Source organism: Melanerpes formicivorus, unplaced genomic scaffold (assembly GCF_026170545.1).
Source record: "Melanerpes formicivorus ecotype bairdi unplaced genomic scaffold, bMelFor1.0.p_v2 SCAF_5, whole genome shotgun sequence".
NCBI lineage: Eukaryota > Metazoa > Chordata > Aves > Piciformes > Picidae > Melanerpes > Melanerpes formicivorus.
This window is the reverse complement of record NW_027142357.1, coordinates 31704429-31728349: the sequence shown is the minus strand read 5'-3', so window position 1 is coordinate 31728349 and position 23921 is coordinate 31704429. Positions and strand designations below refer to the sequence as shown.

The 23921-nt window shown below is 45.3% G+C and overlaps 1 protein-coding gene across 9 annotated transcripts in view; it reads right to left on the bottom strand.

Moving 5' to 3' along the window:
* Nucleotides 1-23921, bottom strand: part of KALRN (kalirin RhoGEF kinase) — a 556957-nt gene that overhangs the window by 80735 nt on the left and 452301 nt on the right. The window contains exon 1 of one of the 9 annotated variants that reach the window (XM_068139022.1): nucleotides 3438-3724. The exons of the other annotated variants lie outside the window; for them this stretch is intronic. Within the exon in view, the coding sequence (XP_067995123.1) occupies nucleotides 3438-3522 (85 nt within the window). The 5' untranslated portion in view covers nucleotides 3523-3724. Of the gene's footprint in view, nucleotides 1-3437; nucleotides 3725-23921 lie in introns of those variants that run through there. 9 annotated transcript variants of the gene reach the window in all.

The window sequence follows — 23921 nt, the reverse complement described above, 5'->3', positions numbered from 1 at the left end:
TCAATCTATTTTCCTTGTTTCTGGCTAGTCTCAAGTAGAAAGTGTTTTATATTCTCACCTAAAGCCATGCTGCAGCTACATAATATGACCTAGAATGGAGTGTAAAGTGTTGCACCATAAAGTTATGCTGACAATAGACTGATTACTCTTAATCACAGACTCTTCTCTTTGGGCTGTAGCTGATGCACTCATAATTTGTTTCTCAAGTCCAGCACACAGGAACATCTCTCTCCCTGTGCCTGAAGAAAAGCATTTCCTACACCTAGTGAGTGTTCTCCACCTTCCTGGTGCTCCTTAGGGCAATGAGACCCTAGCATGCTCCAGACTGGGCCAGAGCTGAATGAGCTGAACTACTGCAAATAAATATCCTCTAAACAAGGCTCTGGGTATAATACAGACACAGAATTAAACTTCTAGGTTAAATTTGAGCTACTGACTAGAGTCTTACAGCCCACTGTATGAGAGCCTGGAGTTCAGCCTCCAGCCCACCTGAGCTCCATGCACCCAATGCTGAGCTTCAGAGCTCTGTCAAAGGTGGCACAGAGCAAAGGCAATCACCCACTGAACTTTGCTCAGCATTAAAAGACAACAAAGCTGACACCCTTTGTCACATTCAGCTAATCATTTGATTTATAAAGGACATTTCAAAGCAGGAATCCCTCCAGGGTCTTCCCTCATCACAACCCTTTCTAAAGATCCTCTAATCTGAACCAGATAACCAAGGAGATGGACTCCATGTTAAAAGAACAGGTATATTCAATTACAAATCCTGGACTGATTTCTAAGGAGAGTTCAATGACTTTCTAGTTATCAGAAGACCATCAGAATTTGAGACCTCTTATCAGTCTTTCAGGGTCACTTTTGCAGCACTAAGAAGCATCCCATTACATTAGGTCACTTTGCATCTGTGCATTTAGGAGATACTGCAAAGAACCCTGCTTGCCCAACTGCTGACTGATTAAGGCCATTGGTTCTGAAGACTATGCAAAGTCTACTGCTCTTAACTACCCCTTTTTATAGCTGAGAGCAAGTGACAGACTCTTGCTCTGAGACACTCCTATATTAGGATTCATATCTCTCCACACTTCAGAAGAGCCAAGTAGTCCTTATTTAGCTCATACAGGGAACTGTTGGGGTCAGAGCAAAACTGCAAATGCTTTATCTGAATGGATCCCCAAGAGCTTTGTATATGGGCAAAGTTGACAAGATCAGAACTCATCAAGAGAAAGGGGTGAAAAACAAGTATCAAATTCTCTACTGCTGCAACAGACAGGGTAAGACTGATGCAATGGAGTAGTTTGAGTTATCCATCAAAACCCTTTGGAGGAATGCCCAGTTACACAAAAGTGATGTATTTCATGATAGAGTGGAGATGCAGGGTTTAGGGGGTTTTGGCTCTACGTTATTGTTGCTATTTAGGACATAAGCATCCACATCACTTCTAAGCTCCATGGCATGAGCAGCACTGATGGCTTGTACCAACACAACCTCTGAGCACAGGCTGCACATTCATCGTCTCAATTTCTCTCACCAGACAGTTCATAGCAGCACAACAAAACCTACTCAGATGTTGCAAGATTGAGATCAGGAATTTGTCACCAGGACAAAGCAGCTCTGCATTTTTAAAGGCAAAAGGAAGGTCATTTATGGGGCAACAGTGAGACCAGTTCTAAGGTGCTTAACACCCATCTTAAATATGAATTGCAGGCACCTATTAGTAAGTAGTAGTAAGAATCCCCAGGATGAAAGGTGTTCCCCCAGAAGCAAAGATGACCACTGACAACGCAGAATACATGACAGTAAAGCTTTAAAGGTGTGGTTGCCCCATTAAATCTCTCCAAGTTTAATGGAAGAAACTGACAACAATGAACAGCATGCTGTAGTCTGGGGTACTCAAATCCCTCATCAAATGGTTTGGTACCTACCTGCTTATTATACTTAGGGATTATTTCCACCACCTGACTACCCCTGGTTTTCTTTAATTAATACAGCAGAACAGTCAGCCTCTTACAACTTTTTGACCAAAGTTTACTACTGAGGAAAAGGAAGAAGTAAAGCAACTGATATATCACAAAACACCTTTTATTACTAAGCCAGTAAACTAAGACTGCAAACACAGTTAAAGGAGAGAGAGGAGCCAGCTGCTTCTCCTTCCCCTTTCTAGAGACCTTTGCAGGCACAGCAGGCAGCAGGGAGTTTTTAATCTGTTAGAATCAATATTTTCAAGACCAGAAACATGTCAAGAGAGCTAGAATACTGCTCCAGCCACAAACCTCCTGCATGGGTCAACACATTAAAGCACAGGCTGTCCAAAAGACTTGGCTTTCACAGTCATCTAGTACCACAACCTTTCTGTTAGCAGCCAGGTTACACGTTCCTACTTAAAGGCTGCAAAACAGTGGGCTTTTGTGCACTGACCTCAAGAGTCACTTCTTCGGCATGCAGTAATGTGTTCTCCCCAGGCTGAGAAAGATCAGCGTCTTAGGAGATCATGGCAAACTCCAACACCAAGTAGTTTGCTGCTGTCACCACTTAAGCATGACTCTGCTTCAGTAACTGGGGAAATAGGGCTCCTGCATTGCAAACGTGTGCTTCAAGTAAGCCCACCTGTCCTCAAAGCCATCTTTATCTGGGGATGTACAAATGGGCTCTATGACACACATACACACACCCTGCATTTAAAAGCTTTAGTTTTTGTGGTTTATTTTTTTTAAAAAGGGCCCAAAAGAAAGGGCAAGTTTTGTCTGGGACATATTTGCTTTGCCATTCAGAGAACAGGAAACCCTGAAATACCACATATAGACCTTCAAAAAACTCACATTGTCCAGAAAAAGTTCAAGAGCCATATCACAGTAAAAGACTGCAGGCTGGGAAATCCTCAGCCGAGCTACACTGTTCCTTGCAAACGCCAGATTTTTACTTTATTTTTACAGGGCTGCTGTGGCTTTCCCACATCTCTTAGCAATTCAGCTCAGCCAGCTTCTCCAGACCTTCCCACATCACCATTCAGAGATTTGTGAACTGTGAGAAACAGATGTTCTCAAAGCATTTTACTCCTATTCAAGCCCCCAAAAAAGACTAGAAAGGAAAGGAAATGAAAGAAGGGGTGGGGGCTGGGGAGGGTTAAGAAGAAGGAAATCTCATTTAAGCAAATATTTCTCCCGCCCTATTGACCTTAAAGTCCCAGGGTGTTTCCTACCATCAACGACAAAATGCATCCTGTCACTTTCAGCGCTTTCCTTGCCGGTGCCCGTGGCCGGTTCACCTTCTCCCGGTCCGGCTGCTCCCCGCCGACACCTGCCCCTTCCCTCCACTCGGCGCCGGCGCGGAGCGGCCAGCAGCGGAGGATGGTGCCCCGCCGAAGGTACCGCTGCGCCCACCCCGCGCCCGCTCCAGCCCCGCGGGGGCCCACTGCCCACCGCCCAGCCCCCACCAACCTTTGCAGGGACAGCAGCAGCAGCACTTCGCTAAGAGCCATCCTACACCGGAGCGGGCGGGATAGCCGCGCCTGCCCGCTTTCATGATGCCTTCGGGCTGCTCATGGCAAGGAGCCACCGTCCCACTTGGGAAAAACAGTAAGTCACAATAAAAATAAAATTAAAAAAAAAAAGAAATAAATAAATAAAGAAAAAAGCCCTAAAGCCAGAAAAATAATTTCAACCCAGCCGCAACCAGCGGCCGAGCCGCCCGCGGCCGCTGTCCCCGCCGTGCCGGGCGCGCACCTCCGGGGGCGGAGCGGAGCGGGGCGGCCGCGGCCACCGCACCGCCTTATGCAACGGGGCGGCAGCGGGCGGAGCGCCCTGCCCGCCCGCGGAGGGGTTGAGGCCAGACCGGGATCCCGCTGCTGTCTGCGAAGAAACGAGTCTTCGGGGGCAGAAATGCTGCTGTGGCGGGCGGCGGCCCGGGGCGGCAGCGAGGAGTGAAAACTGCCCGGAAGTTTGCTAAAGTTCCGATATGTCGCGGTTTCTACAAAGTCTTTATAAGGCAAAACTTGCACTGCTGGGTTTGGTGCCTTTTTTTTTTTTTTACAGTTCGCAACTTCCCCCCCCTCCCCCCCCCTCCAGTGCCATTCCTTAGCTTAAGCATCTGACAGCTACGGCTTTTTTACAACTCGTTGAAAATACTGCCCGGCCTGTTCTGAGCCCAGCCTGTCTGCTGTCTGCAGCAGGAGACCTGCCTGAAGCAGTGTATGGTTAAATGCTTCCGACACACGCACCAATATGCCCAACATCCAGAGGCACAGCCTGTTTTGGAAAGTGCCAGCCTGCTGCGTTAGGATTTCCCACCTAAAGCATGGAAAACTGGAGGTGCCAAAAACATCCTGAACCTTGCTGGAGGCAGCTGGTAGGAGAGGTTGGGCAGGATTCCAGAGCAGCAGCATCAGAGTTTTTCACTCTTGCATCACAAGCTGAACGAACCCAACAAGCTGCTTCTCCCAGGCAAAGATGAGGGAGCGGCAGAAGGGAGATGTGCTCTGCTACGTGCCTCTGCCTGCTGGGACTTTGCCCTCAGCAGCAGATCGTGAAGACTGGTGATGGGGACCAAGGGATTTGTTTTTGCTGCATACTGGCTTTGGAGTATCATAGAATCATAGAATTGTTAGGGTTGGAAGGGACCTCAAGGATCATCTAGTGCCAAACCCCTGCCATGGGCAGGGACACCTCACACTACATCAAGTTGCTCAGAGCCACATCCAGCCTGGCCTTAAAAACCTCTAGGGATGGAGCTTCCGCTACCTCCCTGGGTAACTTGTTCCAGTGTCTCACCACCCTCATGGTGAAGAATTTCTTCCTAATATCCAATCAGGATCTACCCATTTCTATTTTTTTTTTTCCATTCCCCCTAGTCCTATCCCTACCTGACACCCTAAAAAGTCCCTCACCAGCTTTCTTGTAGGCCCCCTTCAAATACTGGAAGGCCACAATAAAGTCTCCTTGGAGCCTTCTCTTCTTCACATTGAACAGCCCCAACTCCCTCAGTCTGTCCTCAGAGGAGAGACAGACTTATTTTGGACAGGCAGTGAGAGCTATGGCTTCAGCACACTGTTTACAAGCCCATGTGGGATTGCCCCACGTAGGTGCTGCTGGCCAAGGGGAAGCCTGTGCTTGGTGATTTCATGTAGCTGCCTGGTGGGATCCTGTGGACCCTAGAAACATCCAAGCAGAAGAATCCTAGTACCTGCTGCCATAAGAGTGTCAGAGACCCTCCCTGAGAAACTTCTTCCACCACAACAGCAAGCAGGAAACCTTTATGCTTCACTTTTAGCTGTGCTGCAGAAATTGTTCTTTCACCACAACCTAACTGGAAGTGCTGGCAACCTCACAAGAAGCCTGGAGTGTGCAAAATTTTTGTGCCAATGCCCTTGAGCATCAACGTTCTTTTCAATACATGAAAATGAAGGGAACTGTAACTCTATTTCTACTTTGTATTGTGTCTTTCTTTGCCTTGGGTCTTTGCCTATCTGGGAGATGCAAGGGAATGTCTTGAGGGTGCACTCAGGCCTTTTGTGCCTGTAGCAGGGAGATAATAGGTCTCACTGGCAGCAGAAACCGCAGCTACAGCTGAAGAAGGAGGAGGGGGACTGGACTGGGAACCCCTTAGAACACCCTCACCCTTCTGCACCTCTCCTTTTCCCATTTGTCCTAACAATGGTGCCCCAGGCAGCAGCTCTTCAGGTGGCTCTTTCGGTCTCCTGAAGCTCCAGGCAATAAGAAGACACCAGCTTAGGGCCTCCGAGTGATTCAGGAAACATGCAGAAGGGCTCTTTTGAGAAGGCATTTCTTTACTGCTCTGCTTTCTCCTTCATACAGCATCTCTCTTCTAATCCACTCGATCATACCACATCCGCCTTCTGCCCAGAGGGCTGGCTGCTTCCTACCTAAACTCAGCCTGCAGAAAAAGAGGCGTAAGATGATCGTGCTCCTCGCTGGCATCTTGATTTTCATTGTGGCATCTGAGGCAGCAGCAATCCCTATTCAGCACCTAGTACGCTGGAGCCCTGCTTTTGGTGGGTGTTAAAAGTCATCCTAAGAAAATCTTTAAGGCTCCTCCTTCGAGAAATTACCAAACATACTAAAGATGGCATTGCACCTTTAAATACCCGCGGCTTGGGGCGGCGGGAGCAGCAGCCCCCGCCGTGGCGGTCCCGGTTCAGGGTGTGGGAGGGGTTGTTGGGGACACCTGGCGGCCAGCCTCGGCATGGCGGCTAGGAGCCTGGGGAGGGGAGGGCTCGGCTGGTCCAGCTCAAGAAAACCAGCTTAATTAAACACGAATGGAAGTCATTACTGTGGGGGGAAGCAGGCTCTACCCCGTCAAATCTACGGTTCTAGCAACAGTGTGAGGGTAGTACAGAAAATGTTGCTCTTTAAAGCCGCACCTATCTATGTACACTCAGTGCTGAATTTACAGCCAATAAACATGTCCCCATATCAGACTGAAAGGCATATTCCCAATGATCGCACCGTATCAGTTAGCTCCCATAAAACATAAGAGGAGACATGCTGTGGGCACCCAGCTCAGATTTGGCCCTGGCTGCAGAAGACTGCTGTCACCAACATGAGTGGGAGCTCTTTTGCCAGCTGCATTGAGCCTTTAGCTTCAACAGGGAGTTAGAACTTTGGGAAATGGAAGTGTTGCAGGGATCACACTGGAGGAAATTCTTATAGCTCACTTGCCGTAGGTGAGGGGCTAGAATATGTTTGCCTGGGAGTAGAAAGGGTCTTTAATCTCACTGACTATTCTCACATCAGATTTTTCAGGTTATTATTGTTTCATAGTTTCATAGTTTCATTCAGGGTTGGAAGGGACCACCATGGGCAGGGACACCCCACACTAGATCAGGCTGGACAGAGCCTCATCCAGCCTGCTCTTAAACACCCCCAGGGACGGGGCCTCGACCACCTCCCTGGACAACCCATTCCAGGGTTTCACCACTCTCATGGTGAAGAACCTCCTCCTCACATCCAGCCTGAATCTCCCCACCTCCAGCTTCATTCCATTCCCTCTAGTCCTATCACTACCTGAGAGCCTGAGAAGTCCTTCCCCAGCCTTCCTGTAGGCCCCCTTCAGATACTGGAAGGCGACAATTAGGTCTCCTCGGAGCCTTCTCTTCTCCAGACTGTACAGCCCCAACTCCTTCAGTCTGTCCTCATAGGAGAGGTGCTCCAGCCCTCTGATCATCCTCGTGGCCCTTCTCTGGACACGTTCCAGCACCTCCACATCCCTCTTGTAATAGGGGCTCCAGAACTGGACACAGTACTCCAGGTGGGGTCTCACCAGGGCTGAGTAGAGGGGGAGGATCACCTCCCTCGACCTGCTAGCCACACTTCTCCTGATGCAGCCCAGGATCTGATTGGCTTTGCGGGCTGCAAGTGCACACTGAGAGCTCATGTTGAGCTTTTTGTCCACCAGCACCCCCAAGTCTCTCTCCTCAGGGCTACCCTCCAGCCAGTCACTGCCCAGCCTGTATTTGTGCCTGGGATTGCCTCGACCCAGATGCAGGACCCTGCACTTGCTCTTATTGAACTTCATGAGGTTGGCCTGTGCCCACCTCTCCAGCCTGTCAAGGTCCCTCTGGATGGCCTCCCTTCCCTCCAGTGTGTCTGCTGCACCACACAGCTTGGTGTCATCAGCAAACTTGCTGAGGGTGCACTCAATGCCACTGTCCATGTCCCCCACAAAGATGTTGAATAAGACAGGTCCCAGGACTGATCCCTGAGGGACTCCACTTGTCACTGGCCTCCACTGGGACATGGAGCCATTGACAGCCACTCTTTGGGTGCGGCCATCAAGCCAGTTCCTTATCCATCTAGTGGTCCACCCATCAAACCCATGTGTCACCAGTTTGGAGACCAGGATAGAGTGCATTAACATGTGACTCTGTGGTCCCTGAATAACCTGTATGTACCCTAGAAAAAAAAAATAATTTCTGCCTGAGTCCATGCCTAAGTTGCAGAAATTCTTCAAGGGACTACCTCCTGGCACCACACTCCAAACAACATTGCTGCTGTCTACGGTGGAGCCGCCAAGAAAAATTTCCATCCTGACTTGCTGCACCTGAAGCTAAGGCTGTAAGTGGTGTGTCGGCACCAGGGGCCAAATGTGCTGCCCTCTGCAATGCAGACAATGGAAAGGAAGTAATCTCAGTCTAAGGTCAGGATGACAACGACAGTAGTTCTGTCTGCTCTTAAATACACATTTAGAAGGGCTCCAGGCATATGGGTTTTGTCTGAAATCTAAGAGAATCTGCAGAAACTGCTTTTGCTGTAAAGGGGAAGTAAGTTCTCATACATTCACCAAGTCCCCATGTGCAAAATTTGGGGTGCAAGAAAGAACATATACAATTTTTACACTGCCTCCAGTGCTCCCTGGTTTAATTTTCTTAGGTTATAAACTGAGGGTCCTATCTGAGGGAAGCACAGGACAAAATAACTAGTGCAAGCAAACTGCCATGGCTTCATTTGGGTCAACAGAAATACAGGAGTGAAATGTGCCTGGCCCAGATTGCCCCGGAGGTCTGTAATGTAGAACAGCAGCGACAATATTTCTCCCATAGTAACAGGTGCTGTTTCCTTCCCCCCATCACATGTAGAGAGATGAATAATGTAATAGCCGTCAGGAGCATCTGTTCCTTACTTATGCAAGCCAATCCTGCATTGTGCTTTAGGGTGTAAAGTGATCTCTGCAGAAAATCCATCCCTACGGACACCACTATCACTGAGTAAGATGTATTACGGCTGATTTATTTCTTTAATCCAATGAAGCTGAAGTATCAGCTACTCATTTCATAGGAGGGAATAAGAAACCAGTTGCCTAAGAGAAATAACTCATGGATGGCAAAAGGAAGATGGATGCATACAGTTTTAAGTACATCATTTAAATATGTGGTAGAGACGTATTCAGATAGTGCAAGAATATGCATGAAATCTAAGCTTTGTTAGGGAGAGTTAGGTCCCTCTGCAGAGCAATTCAGGTGCTGCAGGCAGGACACTAAATGTGGACACGCTGAGATCCAGTCAGTAGAAACACCAGGAGCAAGGACTTAGTAGAACCCTTTTTTTCATGATGTTCTTGTTTCCAGTTCATGGAGAAGTCCAGAGCTACACAGCAGCCTAAGAAGCCCAGTCAATACTGTCTATTTAGTGTCATTACTAGTTCTCCCACTTGCTTTCTGAGTAACTTTAGGGAACCTGACCATTTCATGCCCCAGTTTTCCTGTATGCAATAAAAGGACATTAGCATTTCACATTTGCTTTAAAGTGTTCTGAAACAGAGACTAGATATCCTATGCTGAAGAAGAGTTATTATGTATCTTGAAATGAGCGTAGCAAAATATGGTTCTGGCATTGCCAGCCTTTAGCTGTAGCATTAAAAAGCACCTTGATCAATATGTCTCCCCTGTGAATGCTACTCACAAAACCAGGTGAATCTGAACAACTGGAAGGAAAGCAGATTGGCAGAGCAAAGCAATCCTTGCTCAACCAGCACATTTCAGTACATTATTTTTGGCTCTGGCTCCAGCTATTTTCAACAGGACTGAAAAGTCATTAAATTAAATCAGATGAACCAGATTCTTTAAAAATAGCCAGAGCCTTGTGCTGCTAGTTGGAAAAAACAACAACTTCATTGGGTATTAAACCAGATAAAATAAATTAAAAATAAATAAATAGAGTTATATTCCCTTCTTGCTCAAGGGAGCACAACTCCAAGGAGAGCTTTTTAGCTCCTCAGTTCAGCACAGTGGTTGGTAAAGGAACATTCTCAACTAGCTGAAGCAAACAAATTAAGAAGAAATACAGACAGTCCAGCGTAACTCCAGGCTGATCTGCAATGCAGGCATGTGCTCAAGCAAAGTTAGACTACATCATTCCTGGTCTCTCTGTTGTAGATGTCTGCTTGGGAGGGGTTTATGGCAACTTAGAACTGCCACCATGTCCAAAGAGCATCCTGGCCCACCAACTCTACTTCAAAGCCTTAAAGGCCACAGCCAGACCTGTGTGCACTGCTGAGATAGACCTCACTTTTATGTACTGCACAACACACACCTCTCCCAGCCATCAACAGTTCCATACTGACACTAGCATGACTTTCTTTCCTAATTTAAAGCTCATCTTTTTTCTTTCGCTGCATCTATTAAGAGGGAAGAACCGATGAAAAAAAGAGAAGTTGTTTGGACACATGCCCAAAAACATCTTAAAAAGATCATCAAACAAACAGCAGGTGGTGGATGACTGTGGAGCAGACTGCAGAATAAGATACATACACTTTCTTTCACGTGCTCAGTCTGTTTCAAAGGACCTCAGCTGCCAAACTATTCACATAGGTATAACCCAGGAGAGTTTCATCCACCCTCAGAAGCAGAACAGACCTGCAGAACACACATGCCCCTTCAACCTCCACCCTAACTTTGCCTCTTAGGTATCTTAGAGCAGGTCGCTACATTGTCCAGTTGCTCTTGTTTCCTGGGCACATGATCAGTTCCAGTACAGATTCTTCCTAAGCAGAAACCATCTGCTGACAGTGAGTTGCTTAAGAAAACAGAAGCTGTCCTGCCACACTGCCTTCCTCCAAGACCTCAGTGCAGATTCACCCTCACTAGCTCTACTACTTCAGCAAGGTCTTATGTGAACAGAGAAGACTTGTCTGACCCACCAACAATACCACCTGATGAGTTACACTTAGATGAGGCTTGCAGCAAGGAGCCTGGTCTCACAAACCAGTTTAATGTAAGTGGTTCAGTAAGTGGACCCATGTACCAATTTATGTTGGTATGGTATCGATTGGTTGCTGGAGAGCTACACTTGGTGGTGGACACACCCTGAACAAGCTGTTGGTCAGAATAAAAACACCAATCCTTCAGCAGAAAAGAGTGAAATAAAAATTTAAAGCAGGTTTTGTGTTACTTCCCTGAAGCACTTATCCCCATTATAGCAGAGACGTATCTTTAGGAGTTACTGCAATACCCAGTGATGGAAGACACAAACATAAAAGCCCAACCTTTTGGACATGTTTTGGCTCCTGTCTTACTGTCTTTGTCCTCAGCAGGGAAATCATGAACCTATCTTAGTCCATTGTGGTCTGCTTTCCAAGACAAATGGGAGCCTCACCCACTTGTCCATGACAAAGGTGAGTTGTTTTAGCAACTACAGTCAGATAGTATAACAGAAGTATTCCTGACCTGCCTGTCTCAACTTGTCTGCTGCTCTTCTATTTGGATGGTAGAAACCACAGCTAATTTTCTCTGTAAAGAGCATTTATTTTTCCTTAGGGTAAGTTGAGGCCTGGTTTGGTTTGCTTGGTTTGGTGGGTGTTTTTTGGTGTGGTTTTGGGTATTTGTTTGTGTGTTTGGTGTGGGGTGGTTGGTTGGTTGGTTGGTTTTGTTTTTCTTAATGGAAGAGTATTCAGGCTATTTTCCAGAGAAGCTCTGCAGAAAATGGCAAGTTCTGCTCATCACCTATCCCCTACCCAGGATTCAACACAATTATGGTTCAAGGCAAGCTAAAAGGAAACAATTAAAAACTGGCACACACCATTTGCTTGCTAGGAACAAAATTTTCTCTTTGGCCAGTATGGAAGAGTTGGAATGAAAATAAAATTCAATGTCAATATTGTAAAAGCTTTTATTTATTTGGGCCAAATTATTGCACTGACTGTGTTTTCCACTTTCATTTTTTCTCTAAGGTAAAAAGAATGCAGAGGAGTTCTTACCAGGCAATGTTTAGGATGGCAAAGCTTTCTGTTTTACAATACCAGATCTAAGACAAGCATAATAGAATCTGTAAAGCTGTTATTGAAACTTATGGCAGGTATAAATAACAAGGACACACATAATAGGCAGCCTGCAGTGCAGAGAATTTAAGGGGAAAAAAGTTTTGAAGCCATTTTTGTCAGCTGGTGGAATGACTGGCTAGAGAGCAACCCCTCTGCTTTTATCCATGTGGAGCAGCAGCTCTGCCTACTTTCATCCTTTATTGTCCACATACCTGCAATAATGACATTTTTAGGATGCTAGCTGTCTGCCAGGCGTGATTTCTTATGATGTCCTGTACAGCAATGCTGCTCCTGTGAATGTCAGTGAACGATTGCTAGTCTAGCAACAAACAGTCTAGAAATCCCCCTTCTGCTTGATACCAGCATAGCACAAAAGCTGGACTTCTACACATTGGCATTTTCAGTCACCCCAAGACACAAAAATGTGTTGTCTTTCTGTGAGAGGGCCAAGTACATGATCTCACAGAATATTTTTTAGCTCCTATGTCCAGTTGATCTCTCTGTATGTAACAGCTCCACATTACAAGATAGTTCCATGAGCACTTTGAGTTGTCAAGAGCTAACAACCCTGCCAAAACCCTTTGTTGCTTTTTCTGTCTCTCCCAGGTGCCTGCTCCTTCCTGCTGCTTCCCCTCTGCCAACAGAAATGTTTGTGCAGCTTCGCAGTGAATCTGATCCAGGTTAAAATTAACCTAAGGTGGAAAAAAATATGCATTTTAGCCCATATTAGTTCCTTGATCTGCCTTGGTTCTCCTGTCATTATTGTTCAAATTTTGCTGCAAAAGCCTCAAACTTTATAGAATTGCTTTGGTTGGAAAAGAGCTCTATGATCACCGAGTCTAACCATCAACCTGACACCACCATGACCATTACACCATGTCCCGAAATGCCACGTCTACACATTGTTTGAACACCTTAGACAGTGACAGCGGCAGCTCCCTGGGTAGCCTGTTCCAATGCCTGACCACTCTTTCAGTACAGAAATTTTTCCTAATATCCAATCTAAACCCCCCCTGGTTCAATTTAAGGCTATTTCCTCTTGTTCTCTTACTTGATACTAGAGAGAAGAGACCAGCACCCACTTTACTACAACCTCCTTTCAGGTAGTTGTAGAGAACAATAAGGTCTCCCCTCGGCCTCTTCTGATGTCTGATGCATCATCTGGACTGCTGTATTATCTCTTGATGTCAGTGATCTCACTCACTATGGTAGATCCTGGCTGTTTGAGTAGGCACTGGACACATAGACACATATCTGATGCTCAGAAAGGTTCAGTCTCCCCATGCAAGACAAAATGGGTCCTTCCATCCATCTGACTATCTTTTTGCTCAGCAGAGAGAAGCACCAGCCCCCAGTGCTGCTGAGATCAGGCCCATTTTTGTTGTGCCTGCATGTCCCCATAGCAAGTTTTACGATGGCAGTCAGCAAGCTGATGGGGTGTGGGATGTACATTTTTGCTTCTTTATGTGCAGAAAGGTGTCTTCAAAATAAGGAAAGGCTGTAGCAGATTGAACATTGCAGAGCACATATAGCTCTCAGGTGAAGGCTGTGTACAAAGCAGTTGTCCTGTGGAGCAGCAGTGTCTATGCACAGCACAAGTACAGCAGATTGGTCTGAGCCACAGATGTGCAGCAGCCACGGACATTGCTGGGTGCACAACCTGAACGACCTTCCCCTGCCATCCACGCACAACACCTTTTTTTTTCACACACCTGTTTTGTGGGTTAGCATGGCTTTCTATTGCAGCAAGAGCACCCTTGTTCCTTCACACTGTATCAGACTTAATTTGACTTTTGCAGTCAGTGGAAGGCAAAATGTTCTTAGTCTGCTAGGAGTCCTGCAGAGTTAATAAATCCTTCAGCACTTTTCTGAAGAATGCCAATTGTCTCTGAAGGCCAGAATCTTTCCTCTGATACTTAAATGCAATTCCAATAGATTTCCAAGGGAACTGAGTATGCGTTCCTTGGCAAAATTCAGGTAATTGACTTAATATTCTGAAGATACATGAAATCTGCATAGAAAATGAAAAGCTGGGTACAGTCTGGAAGGAGTAAAAGCAAAATGTATGAAGATCTAAAAATACCTTTTTTCAAGTGTATCTTCAAAGATTGCAGTGTTCCTTCCTAGTCTGGAAAACAGTAAAATATTAATACTGGGTGCTACTGTTTAAGTTGAAATCTCTTTTGCTTGCAGAAACAAAGGACTGTCAAAATTGTTTGGCATCAGGCAGGTTATTCCTATTGGTGAGAAACATGGAAGCTTAGGTTCACTTCATGAAAAAAGCCACCAACAGGAACTGCAAAGTGTCTTGCTTAAGAGAAAAAGACAGGGCTACTTTATTATATGAAATATTGGATAGTATATTACTATCTGTTGGAAGGCACACCTTTAGAGAGACTGGAGGCCATCCCAACCTTTACTGCAATATGCATCTCTCTCTATTTTTATGCTGTGCAAAATATGATTGGTATTTTGTAAATTCCAGAAAACAAATAAAAATTAGTTCTCTGCATTACAGTTTTGCAGAATCAGTAACTGTGGAGTGCATTCATGAAGAACACGTGACGTATGTGTAAAACAGCACCTTCGAATGAATGCTCAGGACATCCAGAGACAAGCATGGTTAAACATCTCATAGTAAAAAAAAGGGAGCTGTTCTTTAGCTGTTTGGAACTGTGAGGCACTGATGTAAAGGAAAATATAGTAAAATGTGGACTTTGCCTTAAAGAAAAGAAAAATACAGTCCTGGGGTTAATGGCAACATTTACGAGAAGAGATAATATCTTTTATGAGATCAGTTAGTATGAATGGGAAAAAACAGACTGGCATTTATGTAAATAACCTCCTGCCCTAGACTTTCAGACTATCATAGTGACAACAGCATTTAACTCTACTTCTTAGAATCTGGGATTTCTCTGAAGTGAGCAAAACTCGCATTGGTTCAGGCTCCTTGGTCAAATGTGTAACCTGGGAATAACTGCTCTGACAAAATGCTTGCACAAGTGACAGGAACATCAGACTTTTTGTGTCAGGATCAATATATCAAATCTGTGCAGTGTGCTGGAGCAGATATACAGAAACATAATTTCAATTGCTTTAAATACATTATTTAATACACACGTGCTTTGCACTGCAGTTTGCCTGTCTCCAGCTCAGACTGATGAGGGAAATGGGATTTTTAGCAGAGCTAGTTCACTTCAAAAGATACTCATAAAATATTTGTTCAAGATTAGCAACGGAAGGACCAGCCCAGCAGCATGCAGGCCTTTCAGGGTGCAATTACTGCATTTAGGATTAGTCCCTTTAACTGTCTAGAAGCTGAAAGAGTGACAAAGCAACGTTTGGGGGAAACCAAAATAATCAATCATTAGCATTTGTGTTACTGCAGTTCTTAGAAGTACCAGTTCGATACTCAACCTTCGTGATGATGCAGTGTTCATCCACTTCTTAACATTAAGTTTATAGGGATGTCAGGCACGAACCCAGAACCAGCAGTTTATTTTTCCTTTTTGCTTAAAACTTCTAACATTTCAGGGAAAAGGATCAAGCAGTAAGTTACAGTATACTGAGCGAGGCAGAAAACCATAAAGAATATAGTGATGACTGGTGGCTCGCTGAAGCTGGTCACACAGCAAAAAGCCTAGGCCAAGAACCCAGATCCCACTCCTTCCCCTGCAGTCCCAGATGGATTATGGTCCAATGTCCATCTGTGAATCTGCTAAATTTAGTCTGGCCTCAGAGGAAACACAAGACACAAGCCATCCACATGCTCCTGTTGCTCTTTCAGGATGACCTTCCTGTTAGCTTGATGGGCCAAGCACTACAGAAAAACTCCCCCCTTCCCACCACACTACATGTATTTCAAGACATGACTAAAGACAGAGGAAATAGATTTTGCTCAAGGAGCTATTTTTATATCTCTCCTCTGAGCTGCATGTTTTACACTAGTGGGGCAGAGGCATAGAGATGTTATGGCTGCTAGCTTCTGGTCAGAGCTAGCAAAAAACCTCATGCTACAAACTGAACTCTCCACTCTGCCTGCTTGCTCTGGTGTCTGCAATGCACTGAGGTACCACAGCTCCAAAGAGGAGGAGGAACAGAAGACATCAATAAGGTTCCTATGCAGTTAATGAAACAGGTATCATAATCAGACCACTTTCAGTATATGCCTCTACTGGATGCAGAGAGCCTTGGATAATACTTGACCTCAGTTGGTCTCCTGATGCTCAGTACCACAGCTTGAGCTCTTTCTCAGAACAACCATGGCTCAGACTCAATAAGTACTTTTTGTAGAGTCTCTTCAAAGGCTCCTCTCTCTTCTCTAACTCTGCTAGTGCAAGGGAAGGCTGAGCTCAGCCATTTTGTGGAAGAGCATGTGCTAGGATCATTAGAAGAGCTGGACAATGGGCAGGACAGGCCTTCCCTGGCTTAGAATCCTTTGTATGGAAGATGTCCCTGGACTTTCCAAAGCATATGTGATGCTGCACAGTTAATAGTATTTCAGGAAACTATCTCACTAGGAAGAAAGGCTGGGAAGGCAGGCATGAGAGCCATCAAGGTATGGAGAATCTATGATCCTGAATGTCCACTGAAGCTGTGGGAGAAAATGCAGTCCCGAGGTTAACACAGAGAAGGACCATGTCACTTTTTTTTGCTTTTTTTCTTTTTCTTTCCCCCCTGTGGGGAAGCATGAAAATGGTTAACAATGACTTACAAGAAAACTTTAGCAGGATGTGAGACTCTTCAGGAAATGTCAAAGAGCTGGGAGAATGCACAGCTATGTCTCACCTCACTGGTGAGGCCACACCTTGAATATTGCATTCAGTTCTGGGCCCCTTGCTATAGGAAGGGTATTGAGGCACTGGAGCATGTCCACAGAAGGGCAACAAGGCTTGTGAAGGGCCTGGAGCACATGACCTATAAAGAGTGTCTGAAGGAGCTGGGGTTGTTCAGTCTGAAGAAGAGAAGGCTGAGGGGAGACCTCATCACTCTCTACAACTACCTAAAGGGAGGTTGGAGTGAGGAGAGATCCAGCCTTTTCTTGATGACAAGCAGCAGGACTAGAGGAAATGGTTACAAGCTGTGCCAGGGGAGGTCCAGGCTGGATATTAGGAAACTCTTCTTCACTGAAAGCGTTATCAAACATTGGTGGAGTCACCATGCTTCGTGATATGTGGGTCTGGCACTTAGGGACACTTAGTGTTGACCCTTCAGTGCTGGGTCGAGAGTTGGACTGGATGATCCTCGAGGTCTCTTCCAACCAGATATATTCTGTGATTCTGTCTCCTTCTCCACCTCATCTTAAAATTGCTCTCAACACCTCAGACAGATATAAAGCAAGTGAAGAGAAAAAAAATGGGTCCAGAGAGACCATAAGAGAAAGACTTTTTAGAGCTGCAATCCCTTTTCCCCTTCCTCTCACTCCCTAGAGCTCTGGTCCTTGGCAGTGACATCCAGTCTGCTGGGACAGCTGTCTGCTGAGCTGCACCACCCGGTCCTGGACCTGTCAAACCACCATCTCTCCACAAAACAAAAGCACTGCAGTAAATTTCTGTACCTTCTTCCAAACACACCCTCTCCAAGAAGCCCACAAGCATATCTAAAGGAAACAAATGAACTTTATCTTGAGAGAGAAGATTTTTCATTTTGGAAATAGACATCTCATGGGCACCGCTCTGCGCAGTGTTGACAGGAGCCTGTGTAGCAGCAATACACCATTGTCATCGCTTCCTTCTGCAGAGGCTAGCCTTTAACCCTTGTGAAATGGGAAAGTTTCTGTCCTCACAGCTCCACAGAGAGTTTGGAAACATCCTGCACTAGGTTTTCACTGGTGCTTTCCCATTTGACCATTATCAGGGTTTTGCTGCCAGTTTTCCTCTCATTTTTAAGCTGGTCTTGACTGATGTGATGCTAAAATCAGAATGATTTATTATCTTGATAGGCAGCAATTCTATCCCATACTCAGACACAGCCTTGGATGATGGTGCCAGTATGTTAATGACAAGATAAAGGTGATCAATATGATATCTGCTACCAGGAAACCCTATTCTCTGAAAGCCTCCCAGCCACATTAAGCCAAGGTCTCAAAGGTGCTGTAAGATATGCATTAGATAACTGAGCAGGAGTTGCACAATGATAAAGCTGTCAGAGACTGCAGTGCCAGAGGGGGCCTTTTTCTCAGGTTCCCTGACCTGTATGCAGTATCAGCTACTGAATTCTGTCCATTTTCATCTTGTACTCTGCCTGTTTGCTGTACACCCCAAGTTGCTCCTGGTACATGTGCAGCAAGGGTGACCTATGAGAAGAATGGAAGAAGCAGCAGGCAAAGCAAGTAGATGGGTCCCACACTGGGGATTCTGACCCAGCAAATGGTGACATGTCCAAACATTACAGCCTTGATGGTCTAATCCTGGTCAGAGCACGTGTGATCACAGTACAGGCAGATTACAGCACTCTGTGTACCACTGCCGAGTTTCCCCCCAGTTTCCCTGCCAGACCAGGTGCTGAACTTTTTGTCATTCTAGATGAGTGCAGTTGGCCAAAGCACTGTAAATCCTCCCTTTCCCCTCCCTCTGCCCTCATCCCCACCCCTTCTGCCCTCATCCCCACCCTCCTTACCCCCTTTTGTTTTTGGGTGGACATTGTACAGTGAAATTTGGGGTTAAGCTGACAGGGTACTAGGTGGATAAAGTTTTACCCCCTGTCAGAAGGGGAAGCAAAGGCAAGCAAGAAAATTTGCAGACCTTCTCTCTTTTAAACAAAGACTTCTGTGTTTAAAATAATAAAAATCCACTGTACAAAAGCAAAGCAACTTCCCCCAAAATAGCCCTTCCTGTTTTATCAAAGCATTCATCAAAATTGTACTTCTCCACAGAAAAATAAAGCTCCAGGTAGAGCACCGGAGGCCTTTTGCTTTGATTAGATAACAAAGCAGCTGAAGCAATAACTGACTTTCTGATACCTGCTCTGTCCTACACAAGTCCACATAGCTGAACCTGGCTTTAAATACCCAGTGATGCCATACTGAATGCAAGAAAAAAATAATGAAATAGAAATATTATGCCAGAGAAATATGGGTATTGAGAAGCCATCAGAACATGGCTCCAGCAGTCTGCCTATGATGTGCATCCATGACTTCCAGCTTTTGTGACTTATGGTGGAGGCCAAGTATTTGTCATGCTTGGTCATGCCATGCCCTAGCTTATCTAGTTACTCATGTGGTGCTTGGACTGATGCTGCCTCTAGGGCTTTACTATGCAAGCATTTCTCAGCATAGTTTTGTGTTCTTGATGTACTGACATACCAAACACATAAAAGCCTTAGGAGAGCTACAGTCACAGTGAGATAAAGACCCCTGCACAGGTAAGGCTCATCCTCTCTGGCTTGGCTTGACCTACCTCTTAGAAACAACAAAAATCAGATCTCATCAGCCATACTGTCAATTGTTGGAGCTAATGGAGTCCAGCAGAAGGTATAAGCATGGACCTGACTACATGGGGCCACACTTTATACTGAGGTAAAGCAGTAGTGCCAAGCTGGATCCCGGCAGCCCTTGGTGTCAGCCCACAGAGACCCGCTGTGTTACACCATGCTGATCAGTCAACTTGTTTCCAGCTGCTCTATCATAGTTGAAAAGGAGTGAAAAAGCAGCAAAAGCTTTTCCTGATGTGATTTTTCTATGTGAGACGTGTCCTGAACTTGTAACGTAGCTGCCACGGGACACTAAATGCCAGCAGGTGGGGTCCATGTGATCTCTCTTGAATGCCAGCCTGTACTATGAAATTTTGACTCTGAGGACTCATGTTGGAACAGCATTAGGAACAGAGGTGAGGGTTAGGTTTTTCTTATTTAAATATTGCGTATTTATGTTGACAATGGGAGCCTGAACACTGCTTGCTTAATAGAAACCCCATGACCTGTTTATGTGCCAGTTAAATCAACAGTGTTACCTAATGAAATGTTTCCTTTAGTTCAGAGCCTTACAAACATGTTAATTGACCGCTCTTAATTAAGGCTTTCAAAAACAAGCCCACATTTTCAGCCTCTATAAGGACAACTGAAGGTTTAATGCAGTGCACTAAAACTTCTGAATTGTCCTCACAGAGCTCTATCAGGACATCAGGTATCATTATCATCAGAGAAGTTTTGCAACAGAGATTGTTTAAAACACAACAGAGAAAGTGTGAGAGCCGATGCAGATCATAGTTTAATATTCCACAGGAACAGGGATGCAATAAAAGCAGCCTAGACTCTTTTCCCCACCAAAATCCAAGATGTTCTTAAAAAGAGAGATGTGGGAAGAAATAGCTACGTTTTTTCCATATATAGATCACTCTTCTGAGATCAGGAACTGAAGGAAAGAGACTTCCAAACCTAGCAAGAACCAGATTAGCCTCACCAGCTTTGCACACTAAATCCTTAATTTGTTTCCTCCTTTCACACCCTAGCCTGCCATCACACCTACCAGCCACAGGGTCTCTCTGGCTAGGGGACCAAGTAGGCAAGCCCCTAAACGTGTAAGCTGTCTGCTGAGCCCAAAATTTAGTGCTCTCCCAGCTGATGAAGCAGAGCCAATGTGGCCCACCTGAGAAGTGCAGGTGAGATGCTCATCCTGATATCATACACCTTGTGAGACCTATGTTCTCTTTTCAGCTGGAAGAGACCAAACTATTTCTCAGTCTGCTTTTTCATGAGGACTATCATCAAAGCCCTGCTGTCATGTGGCCATTTGCCTGCACAGCGAGATGTTTGCATAGCACCTTAAAAAAAATGTATTCCTTCTTTCTTCCAGAGATATAGAATAGAATAGAAATAGAATAAACCAGGTTGGAAGAGACCTTCGAGATCATCGTGTCCAACCTATCATCCAAATCCATTTAATCACCTAAACCATGGCACCAAGCACCCCATCAAGTCTCCTCCTAAACACCTCCAGTGATGGTGACTCCACCACCTCCCTGGGCAGCCCATTCCAATGACCAATCACTCTCTCTATGAAGAATTTCTTCCTAACATCCAGCCTAAACCTCCCTTGGAACAGCTTGAGACTGTGTCCTCTTGTTCTGGTGCTGGTAAGTACCAGACACAAGCATCCTGCGGGCAGGATCTGGTTTGAAGCCCTGAATGCGACCCCTTCCCACATTGTCAGTCCAAAACAAGTGCCATAAACCCCAATACTTGTTTTCATGTTTTCTTTGTCCTTCCATGATGGAGGTTGCTTAAAGTTACTCCAAGTTGCAAGAAGTAGCCTTTGTTACTCTTTGAATTATGCTGTGACTTTGATTTACAAGTCAAATGCTGGGTAAGCAGTCATAAGACAAGAGTTTTAGGATCAAGATTTCACTTCAATGTTTCATGGGCCAAGTTGAAATTTGAAATTACTCAGTCAAAGCTAACAGGCTGACACCAGGAATATGCTTGTCACAGTGTGCTTAATGAATATTGGCTAGTTCTTTAGGATGCTTTCAATCCATATGGATTTCTTTCTCAGTTTGAAATGTATAGCTTAATACCTCAGAACTCAATCATAAAGTAAAAGAGACAGGAATAAAAGTCCCAGCTTTCCTCTCATTAACCATGTGGGATAGTTCAGAGACTCATTCCTAATGTCACAGATCTTTCTTTTTCCTTCCTAGGAATGCTAGTCAGAGCAATAACAACAAAACATCCCACAAATTCTGGAGTACAGTAACGGAGCCTGCAGAGGAGTTCCTTTTCCTCAGTCATCTGTAAATCACTTGCAAAAGGTGAATCCCAGAAACCTGTTAGCCTTTTCACAGAGGATAATTGCAAACACTGTCAGATCATCAGAAAGGAAGGACAGGCAGGACTATTCTTGGGCTCTGAGCTGTAGTCAAGTCAGGCAGGAAAAGATCAAACGTGTATCCTCCGAAGGAACAGAGCCAGCAGGCAGACAGAAGGCTGGGAGACCTGAAAGGCTCCACACTCTTACTAAAATCAACGAGAGAAATCTGTACAGGTATTTCATTACAAAAGGTAGGAAGTGTTCTCTTCTGGGTTTGGTCTCTTCTATTGGCACCACATTTTTCCTTTTGCAATATTTTAATCTCAATTCACTACCTGTTTTCAAAGGGATAGTGTAAAAAAGCGAGGAAGAGCCAGAGCACATGTTCCATTGTGAAGTCTGGTTTTGCATTTCCATTGGCTTTTAGGGAGGCTGTTCAAAAAGGTTTACTTTTTGGTTTGATGAGGACTTGCATTGATGCTCTGCAAAATGTTCTGGTGATCCCATCAAATCTTTCAAGCCTTCATCTGTTCAGGTGTTGGATGATATATAACTTTCTTTACTCTTTCATTGTAGGGATGGCACATAGCTTCTGTGAGCCACATGATTTACATTTGTTGTCCACCATAACTTATAACAGAACCAAACACAATAATTCTCCATTTCTCACTAAGCAGATGTGACAATGTTTTAATACTTGTCAAAACTCTGACTGTTTCTATTATAGATGGCACATTCTATTGTTAGAAACATTAAGATTTGAGTATAGATACTTTCTCTGCTTGCAAAGAATGTTGTGTCTTGGTAATTACAAGCAAAATTCAGCTGTTAACCTGCTCTTCTGCAGCTGTGCACGTTCACACAGTTGAAATAGCCAGGGGACACCTTTTGATAATGATATAAAAGGCATCAGCCTTTCTTCTGGGTTATAGAGAAAGACCATAAATTTTGGAAGCCTGGACCAAGGGAGTCCAAGTCCAACTCATGCCTAAAGCTACTGGAAATAGAGAAGACATGAATTGAATAGTCAGAAGCCATTTCAAATGCTAACCCTCCCAGCTTCTCATGAGATTAGCAGGCTCTTCCAGTGGCTGCTGCGTTTTCCCCTTTAAACTTGCCTCTCTGTCTTTATTCCCAGCATCTGTTCATTCAGTTTAAACAATTTCCTGTTTTTCAAAGAGAGGGAGAGCTGATTAGAGACAGAACCTATTTGCTGTACTCTGGCCAAAACTGTGGACTGGGTTGTTATTTTTATTATTTGTAGAAGCAGTTCTGGAGATCCCATTAATGCTGAGGCTCCCTGATACAGCTTTGGTATGTTCAGGAAGAAAACCAAGGCTGGGTGAGGAAGAGATATAAGAAAATAAAGGCCAGGCTCACTCTGTACCTGTTTGGAGATGATGGGACAAGAGCCAGCTCCAACCTGGAAGCAGTGGCAGTGTGTTAAGTGAGATAACCTGTCACACAGGCAGGCAAAGTGTGCTAGCATAGGCGTGGTGCTGTGCTGACACAGCCTGGTGGCTTGCGGGTACCAGTCAGCTCTGGTCCACTGTTGTTCCATAGCTGCATTACAGTTGTGCCCTGAAGCTCACATAATCGTGCTGGAAACAGAGTCCCTATGGCCCTTGCCAGCCCTCAGCCTCTGCACCACTCTGTCTCCATCCTCCTCAAGATTTCCTGCCTCACTTTTCACAGCCTACTCCTGCTTTTTTTTTTTTTTTTTGCTTAGCTTCATTTGAGGAGAAACTCTTCAACCCAAGACACTTCAATGAGGCTTGAGTGGTGTCTCAATGTCCTTCAGCAGAGAGCCCAAGCCCAAATACTGGACCATGCACCCACGAGATGCATCTCTGGTTTCCTATGAGTCATGCCAGGCAGTGATTGCTCTTACACAGACCAGGCTGATTTTTTGCTTTACCTTTCTGTTTATTCACAGATTTAATTTGCTAATAAGGAACTGCAGGGCTTCTCACTGGACAACTGAGGACCAGGACAGGCTCCTGAGGTAGCAGAGGCAAGGCAACGACGTGGGCAGGAGGCAGGGAGGAGAGTCAGCAGCAGGTCTAAGAAGCACGTGACAAGTTTGGAGTTTGCACTGCAGACAGAGCTGACAGCCAGCACTGACTTCACCTCCTCCCTCTCACAAAGCAGGGCAAGGGAAAGCACCTGACTGTGATCTGCTGAGGGGATCAAGTCCAAGAGGAAAATCTGAGCTCTCCTCCCCCAGCTTTGGCTCAGATGGCTGTTTAAGGGAAACTGATTGCAGTTTATGGCCCTGCCATGCTGCTCTGTCCTGGGGTGTACCCCACTCCTGGCCTCCGCAGTGGGAGTGTAGGCAGGGAGAGAGGACAGCCTACAGCCCGGTTTCAATGCTTTTTCTCAAAACAAACAAAACCACCAAGCTTAA